An 8,793-nucleotide genomic window follows, 5' to 3' on the forward strand; every position below is an offset into this window, starting at 1 on the left:
TACACACGGCGGCACCAGAGGCCTCCAAGAGACAAGGATGGGGCACCAGGCAGGGATCGACACCAACCCCCAAAACCTGGTTTGTACACAGAGGGGAAGAGCGAGGCCTGAGCCCTCCAGGCTCCCACCCTGGCCAGCCTCCCATCAGCCTCGAGGGTCAGAGCAGGCCTCAGGCCCCAGTCCCCAGCAGCCTGGGCCCGGAGACCCTGAAACCATCTCCCTGCAGCCCCCACCCCGCAGCAGCTGCGCTCTCCACTCCCGCCTTCCCACCGTAGCCGGCCACGTGCCACATCCCAGAACCTGCTGTTGGCTTAGGGGCAAATCAAAGACCTGTCTGGAGGGTCGGCAGGCTCCCGGCACACCACCCAGGTGTGCTCACGCACACACACACCTGCACCTGTGCAGACACACACTCAAACACGCACGTGTGCCCGTGCAGACACAAGCCTGCAAAATACACTCATAGGCACGCGGATGCACGCTCACACACACACGTGCGACACACAGGCGCATAAACTCATATGACAGGCAAACACGCACAAGTCACGCAACACACACACACACACAGTCTTCTGAAGTCTGGAGGGTGAACAGGGGCACACACACAGAACACCCCCAGGGGGAGTTTATGTCCCGGGGTGGGGGGACACATGGCCCGGGAAGCCCCCACGTTACAAGCCCCCCCACGCTACCAGTGTCTCCCCTCTGGCCCAGACCACAGAAGTAGCACCTGCAATACTACCTATCACTCACCCTGCAAACGTGCTGGCACACCTATTTGCCTGGCGCTCTGTGTGGGAGGGAAACTGAGGCAGAACACAGGCAAGCATCAGATGATCTGCCCCACGGCCCCGGACGAAAAAACCAGGGAGCTCCGAGGTCACAGCCCTGAGTTCAAATCCTGCCTTTGTCTCTCCCTAAAGTGCTCAGGCACCTCGCGCCCTCTCCTCTGTGCGCCTGGGTTTCAGCACCTTGCTAAAGCTGGTTTCAGGCGGCCAGGATTAGCCAGCCGAGGTCTCCCTCCGCAAGGGCCCACCCACGCAAAGCGCGCCCGTGGCCCGCCCAGCCCCTGCAGCTCCCGCACCCTGCCAGGCCCGCGGGGGGGGGGGAGGGGGCGGGCGGACGCAGAGACCAGCACCCCCACCCCCCCCAGGTGCGCACACCTCGGGAAGCGCCATCGTGGACTTGGCCAGCTCGGGCCGCTCGCGTCTCGGCCCCTCCCCGCCCACCCGGTCCATCAGGCCTCTCTCGTCCGTTTGCAGGTCGCGCTTTCCGTAATAACCTTTAATGCGGCTGGCCACGGCCCAAATGTTCGCCATGGAGCGCCGGGCTCCGCGCATCAGATGGACGATGAAGTGTTAATCATCCCCCAGGGAGCCGTCCCGCGGAAAGTCGTCATTAATTTCTCTGAATTACACCAATTCCGAGACATTCTTTATGGACAGACAGTGCGGGAGACAGTTATATGACAGGACTTGCTGTGCTAAGCAGATGTGGGAGAGATTGCGTCGCCGCATGCATACTAAACAATCGCTCCGAAGAAACCCCGCCAGCTCCTGCGCTCCGGGCTGGAACCGGCCCGCCCCGCCCCGCCCCCACGGGCACACCCCTGCAGGTGCCTCGAGCTGGGGGGGGTGGCACCCCCCCACTCCTGCTGCTCCCCGTTAGATTCAGGTCTCACCCGGGGAAGTGGCCCTGGGGCTGTCACCCTCACTTCTGGGCACCCTCCAAGGACACCCCCTCAAAAAAAAAAAAAACGTGCAGGCCCTCTCTGCCACAGCCCAAGCCCCCTGCCGCCTCCCGGGTCTCCCACTCTGCTCCTCTGCCGGCTCTCCAACCCAACCACCTGCCACCTGCCCGCCTCTGGGTGTCCGCCCGCACTGCCCCACCGCACTCTTCCGCCTCCCTCGGAGCCCCCTCCCCAGCGTGGCCCACCTGTCGGGCACCCATCTCCCCGCTGCACCCATCTCCCCGGGACCCCTTCTCTCCATCCCGCTGCCCCTCCCTGCACCTGCGCCCTCACCGCACCTGCCCTTGAGAATCTGGGGGAGGTAGGTGCGGTTCAGACCCCAAGAGAAGGAAGGCGGCCGCCCTCTTTCCCGCCCCTTCTGGCTTCCTGGACACTGGGACCCAAGCGAACCCCTGTCCAGGCGCTGCGGGCGCACCCGGGACAACCCCGCCCCCGCCCCGCGCCCAGGGCTCCAGGGCCCAGCGCGCCAAGGGTCGGCCTGGGCAGCCCTGGGACCTCGCGGGGGCCCGGTGTCTCGGTCTCCTCCACCCCCAAGCCCCTGTCCCTCCTCCCGAGGGGCAGGACGGAGGCCAATGCGGGCCGTCCCCCAGCAGGTCGCCGCCCCACCCCCGCGCGGCTCTGCGCCGCCTCCGCGCCTTTTCTGCTCGCGGATAATTTATGTCAGCGAGCCGAGCAGATGGCGGGTAATTTAGCAATTACCGTGCGCGAGAACGGACTCCGCGCCTCCACATGGAAGGCGAAGCGTCCCCTCGTCTGGTCTCAGCGGCTGCCTGTTGGCTCTGCGCGGCCTCCCCTCCCCCCTGCCACACCCGAGGTCCCCCTCGGCCCGGTCCCTCCCAGCACCAGGTGTGGGACACCTGCCCAGCGGCAGCTCATCCCCTCCTCTCGCCTTAAGCCTTCCTGTCCCGGGAGGTTGGGGGGCCGAGGGCCCGTCCTACCTCCTCCCCTCTCCCCACCTCTGCAGGTGTCCCGTGGGCTCTCTCCCTGAGACCTGGGTTCCAGGCCCCCGGTTTCAGCAGAGGCTTCTGGACGCGAAGGTCACCCCAAAGGCGGAGGACTCTGGGTACCTTCCTGGGCAGCAGGCAGTCATCCAGGTGGGAGGGGCCCCAAGCCCTCTGCACCTCTGCCGGTGAGTGCGTGACCCGTGGGAACCGGGCCGAGGGAGGGGGACCCACGGGCAGCAGCCGGGCTGGCCAGGTCTGCCATGCCCCCTCCTCACTGCCCTCTCCTCTCTGGGCCACCTGGGGAGAAGACTCCGAGGCTGCCCAGGGATGGGGGTACCTCCCCTCCCTCTGCCTCCAGGACACACACAGCCCCCGGGCTGGCCCCTCGCCCCTCAGCCAGAGCCCCCACATCTCTGACCTTTGCCTGTGGGACCCCAAACCCTGCGCTTCTGCCTTTCCAACAAGACCTTGAATGACCCCTGAGGTTTAAAAAGCTGGGTTCCCGGGTTTAGACACCCCACCACCACCACCACCACCACCACCACCACCACCTCCTCGTCTGGCTCTTCAGTCCTCAACTCCAGAGGAGCACTAATTAATTAACGTGTGCAACCAGCCATGGACCTGATCTCGCTGCTCACCGCAGGGACCCCCGGGACGCAGGCACATGCCAATTACACAGCCAGTAGCTCAGCTAATCACGCTCCTGGTGACACTGGGGCACACGGCGGAATCCCCAGCCTCTCTACCTCGGGGAACAGGAGACAGGAAGGGAGGAGGAGGTGAAGACTGGTCCCAGGAATGTGGAAACTTACTGAGAAATGGGCCAGCTGTAGAGGGGCTAAGGGAGGAGGGTGGGTGAAAAGGAAGAAAAGAGAATGTCACTGCTAATCAGTTTGAGCTGGGAAATTAGGAACTGCAGCAAGAGGGAGTGCTGGTTAGACTACAAGAAGGACTTCCTGGTAAGGCAGTGTGAGGGTAGAACAGCATGCGAGAAAGGGCAGCCTCTCTCCCTCAAAGAAGCAGGCAAGAGAAGGTGGCTATCGAGGTGGAGGAGGGAGAGGGAGAGGGACAGTTGTGGAACTCAGGTGCCTGATGCCATCCTGTCCCCAACTGTGGCTCAAGGGTACATAGGGGAGACGGCCCTCCCGCACACGTCCCATTGACTTTGCCATTCTCCTGTCACTCCACAGCTTCTCTAAGATTTAACATATTGACTCTCCGAGCTGCAGAAAATTGAATTTTCTTCATTACGACTGTCTCCGGACAAAAGCAGCTCATAAATTCTCCATCTTTTTCAGGCTTCCCGCCCCCTTGCCACCCACCCAGCATCTCCCCCCACCCTGGGGGAACTGACATGTTTGAACACACAATCCACATGGGTGAAAAAGCAAGGCAGGGCCGGCCGGCACGCCCCACAGACATGCCGCACTCCCGGGGCTGGGCACCACCCACCTGCAGAGATCCCCCCATGCCTGGGTCCCCAGCAGAAGCTGCACGGCTCCCCGCACCGGGGCTGGCCTGCGTGGATGGCCCTCGTGTGCCCATAGAGCAGACACGGCTGGTCCACGCCAGGGCCACTTCTCCTGCATCGACAGCACCCATAGATGTCGCTCCCGCACGGGACGGATTGCGTTTTTAAATGTCTATTTATTTTCATCAGCTTGAAAGGCCAAGCTACATAGACAGAGATCTTCCGTCCGCTGGTGCACCCCCTTTAAATGCCTGCAACTGGGCCAGGCCAAAGTCAGAAGCCTAGAGCCCCACTCCGGGTCTCCCACTGGGGTGGCAGGGGCCCAATTCCTGGGCCATTGTCCATCACCGCCTCCCAAGAGGCATTCCCAGGAGGCCGGGACGGAAGCCGAGTGGCCGGCATTCTGAACCAGCGCTCATGTAGGAAGCGTCTGATTTAGCCCGCCAGGCCACAATGCCCTCCCCCCTCCACTCCAGGGACACATTCAGCCCCAGGCCCACGGGGGGGAGGGGGGGGGGCTGCCTGGGCACCCTAACTAAAGGTCCCTCCCCGCGGGCCCAGATCCCTGCCCGCACTCACGCTGGGGGGTTGCCCACAACCACAAGACCCCGACACCCACGTACAAGTCCCACAGGCAGGGACTTGCTCCCCGGAGCCCAGGGCCTCGGCAGTGCCCCCTAGAGGCACGGACACGCCGCACCCCGCAGCCAGGGATGCTGGCCTTGGTTCTTCGCCCCACGCCGTCTGATTCTGCCACTTCGAGCCCAGGAGCAGCTTCGGGAGAGGGCACGGGCCTGCGCCAGCGCGGCAGCTGAGGCCGTAGCAGACGGGCAAGAGGCCAGGCGGAGGGATGGCCAGCACCATGTGGCTCCTCCTGCCCAGGGCCAGATCGGGGCGGGAAGCGGTGGGCCAGGTGCCCAGGCACTCCACCCTCCAAAATGCCAGGCAATCTGTGAGTGCAGAGAGACGGAAAGAGAGACTCAGACCTAGGGACAAGGATGCCCCGCTGAGACCACACTAGGCCGAGTCTCCCTCCAGCCCCTTCCACAGCCGCCCCCTGCTCCACCGCCCAGGCACAAGGGGAAGTCACCATGAACTGCCAGGGCCGAGGTCAGCCCAGCCTTACACCGTGGGATCAGGGATTGTAAGAATGTAACAACAACAACAAGATCATGCCATTGCTCTGTCTGGAGACCTGGGCAGCTCCGTGCATTTTTGTAAGCACTCATTCATGTGCAAATATTGTATAAGGGGCAGAGGGGCATCCTGGGTCTTTGCAATCCCAAACCTGTCTCTCTCGGTTCTAATTTCTATGCATGTGGGAGGGGCTTCAGGAAGGTCATGGAAAAGGTGCATGATCTTTGGCTATCATTTGTAGATGAGTTTGTTACAAAGGACAGGTGGAACATGCGTTAGAAATTCAGGGGCTGGGAGAAACAGAGGTATCACAGGTAAAGACACACACACACACACACACGGGCATGCACGGGGCCGGCGCTGTGGCACAGTGGGTTAAAGCCCCAGCCTGCACCACCGGAATCCCATATGGGCTGTTCCACTTCCGATCCAGCTCTCAGCTGTGGCCTGGGAAAGCAGTAGAGGATGGCCCAAGTCCTTGGGCCCCTGCACCTGCATGGGAGACCCGGAAGAAGCTCCTGGTTTCAGATCGGCGCAGCTCCAGCCGTTGCGGCCATCTAGGGAGTGAACCAGCAGATGGAAGACCTCTCTCTCTCTGTCTCTACCTCTCTCTGTAACTCTCTTTCAAATAAGTAACATAGTAAATCAATAAAAAAGACACGGACGTATATTTATATGCACACATACACACGCATGTATGCTCCTAGTACATGCGTTCTATACATAATACATGTGCACTGCTTCACTCCCCAAATGCCTGCAGTAGCCAGGGCTGGGCCAGGCCAATGCTGGGACGCCAGAATTCAATCCAGGTCTCCCAGGTGGGTACCAGGGACCTAACTACTCGAGCCATTGCTTCCACACACCCCCAAAGGCCTGTGTGTTGAAAGCCTGGTCCTCAAAGCTGTATGTTAGCAGTTGGTGGATTAGAGGTGGGACTCTGATCCACTTACCGTGTCTGGAAGGTAGGCCCAGTGCAAGGGCTTCAGGCCCGGGGCTGGGAGGGGTGCTCTCAGTAGGCAGTTCTTGCTAGAGGCTGGGTTGTAAAAGCCCAGTTAGGGTGTGAGAGTCTGGCACAGGGGTTATGACACTGCTTGGGATGCCCCACATCCCCCGTTAGCGTGCCGGGGTTCGAGTCCTGACTCCACCTCTGATGCCAGCTTCCCGGCGGCGCACAGCCTGGGAGGCAGCAGGTGATGGCTCGAATTCTGGGAGTCCTGACACCACGTGGAAGATCCAGATGGAGTTCTGGTCAACCTCGACTGTTCAGGCATTTGGACAGTGCACTGGTGAGTGGAAGACTCTCCGTGTCCATCTGTGAGGCACCCTCTGCATGTGCTGGCATCTCATATGGATGCTGGTTTGAGTCCCGGCTGCTCCACTTCCAATCCAACTCTCTGCTATGGCCTGGGAAAGAGGTACAAGATGGCTTAAGTCCTTGGGCCCCTGAACCTGCGTGGGAGACCTGGCAGAATCTCCTGGCTCCTGGTTTCGGATTGGCGCAGCTCCAGCCATTGCGGCCAATTGGGGAGTGAACCATCTGATGGAAGACCTCTCCCTCTCTGTGCAATCTCCTCTCTCTGTGTAATTCTGACTTTCAAATAAATAAATCTTTAAAAAAGAATTATCCAGCAATGGCTATTAGCTTTACTGCCCCGAACCTCAAAGACTTGGAACAGAGGTCTCTTTGTGATTTGTGTATGTGTGGATTGAGGGTGGGTTACAGCTCTGCTCCAGAGGTCTTCCCATCCCAGGACCCAGGCGGAAGCAGCCACCGTCTGGTGCAAGATGCCTATCCAAGTGGCAAAGAAGAAAAACGAAGTTGACACTCACACACTCAGATACAGCGTGGGTACATCTGCTCACACCCCAGCAGCCACAGCGCACAGCGTGACCAAAGCCCAAGGCCAGTGAAATGAGACACACACTCCTGTAGGATACCTCACGCCACGCAGCGCTGAGCAAGGAGAGAGGGAGTGATTTCAAACAAGGAGCCATTCTGCTACAACCGCCGCCTTCCACCTGGAATACAGGGCAAGCGTTCCTAGTTAACTCCTCGGAGTCCTCGCCACACATTCAGACAGCCACCACCAATCATCTGATTGTCCCCTCCCCCCCCAAAAAAAAATTTTGCAATGGGCGAGCTATTTTTAGGTAACTCTCTAGGCTCCTAATATTCATCCCCACCTAGGAATCTTTGCTTTCTCCCTAGAAGAAGCTTGTCCTTCCCCGACCCCATCCCGCCAAACTCCCCTACTCTATCATTCAAATATCTATGTATTTTTAAAGATTTATTTATTTATTTGAAAGTCAGAGTTACACAGAGAGAGAAGGAGAGACAGAGACAGAGGTCTTCCATCTGCTGGTTCACTCCCCAACTGGCCGCAACGGCTGGAGCTGCGCCAATCCAAAGCCAGGAGCCAGGAGCTTCTTCCGGGTCTTCCACTTGGGTGGAGGGGCCCAAGGACTTGGGCCATCTTCTACTGCATTCCCAGGCCATAGCAGACAGCTGGATTGGAGGTGGAGCAGTCAGGACTTGAACTGGCGCCCATATGGGATGCTGGCACTGCAGGCGGCAGCTTTACCCACTATGCCACAGCACCAGCCTCCAAATATCTATATTTTAAATTCATTTTTTCATATAATTTATTGAATACCTAGCATAGTCCCTGACACATTTGTTGAATGGATCTGTTTCATATTGCCTTGTGCCTTGCACTGAGCACATAAGTTCTCAGTGAACATTCGTCCCGATTAATGATGGATAGCGTTGTTCCTTAGAACAGCGGGGGTCAGTGTTTTCCAGGGTGGGATATGGCAGACGACTCCTTGTCCACTGCCTGCATCGATTCAATTACCGACCAGCTGGCTAAACCCAGGCAAGTCACCTAATTGTGTGTACCCCAAGCTCATCCCATGGAAAACGGGGATAATTATAGGGCCTACTGTATAAGGCCTTGTGTTAAATGGAAAAATTCACAGCATGATCTAAACACATAGTAAGCACTCAAAAAATAGAAGCTGTTCTTCTTAGCTTTGCGACTCAGCTGTTGGCTATTGGCCTTTATTCTGGGTGAAAGATAAAAAAGCAAAAACAGTTAAGATTTGAGTCCTTGAACTCTTAACCTATCCCAGGACCTTGAGCCGTCTCTTCCTCCAGCAGCTCCTTCCCTAACTCATAAATCTTGACTAATGACACAGACATGTCACCCTAATGTTTGTGCAGTGTGCAGCCCCCTAACTTATTAAGTGTTTGGAGATTCTGCGCCCGCTCGGTCACAGAAGCAAAACAAATCCAAACAACTTGGAAAAGGCAGAGGCTCCGTAACTTAGAGCAGTGGAGAACTGAAAATCTATCCTTAGACTGTAGGTAATCCTTTAACTCGGGGAGGTGGAGAGAGAATGCAACGTGCATTGTTATCCTAATTAATCTAAGCCACTTAAAAGGCTTGGGCAAACCTGCTGTAAGTGGCTTGTTGTGACAGGTC

The 8,793-nt window shown here is 58.5% G+C and overlaps 1 protein-coding gene across 1 annotated transcript; it reads left to right on the forward strand.

Annotated features, from left to right (window-relative positions):
- Positions 1-1,343: 1,343 nt before the first annotated feature.
- On the forward strand, positions 1,344-2,738 carry LOC133768069 (homeobox protein CDX-1-like). Its single transcript, XM_062202479.1, has 2 exons — positions 1,344-1,448; positions 1,926-2,738. The coding sequence occupies exons 1-2, from the start codon at positions 1,344-1,346 to the stop codon at positions 2,736-2,738; spliced, it is 918 nt and encodes a 305-aa protein (XP_062058463.1).
- The last annotated feature ends 6,055 nt before the right edge of the window (positions 2,739-8,793 follow it).

Source organism: Lepus europaeus, chromosome 10, assembly GCF_033115175.1.
Source record: "Lepus europaeus isolate LE1 chromosome 10, mLepTim1.pri, whole genome shotgun sequence".
NCBI classification, from domain to species: domain Eukaryota; kingdom Metazoa; phylum Chordata; class Mammalia; order Lagomorpha; family Leporidae; genus Lepus; species Lepus europaeus.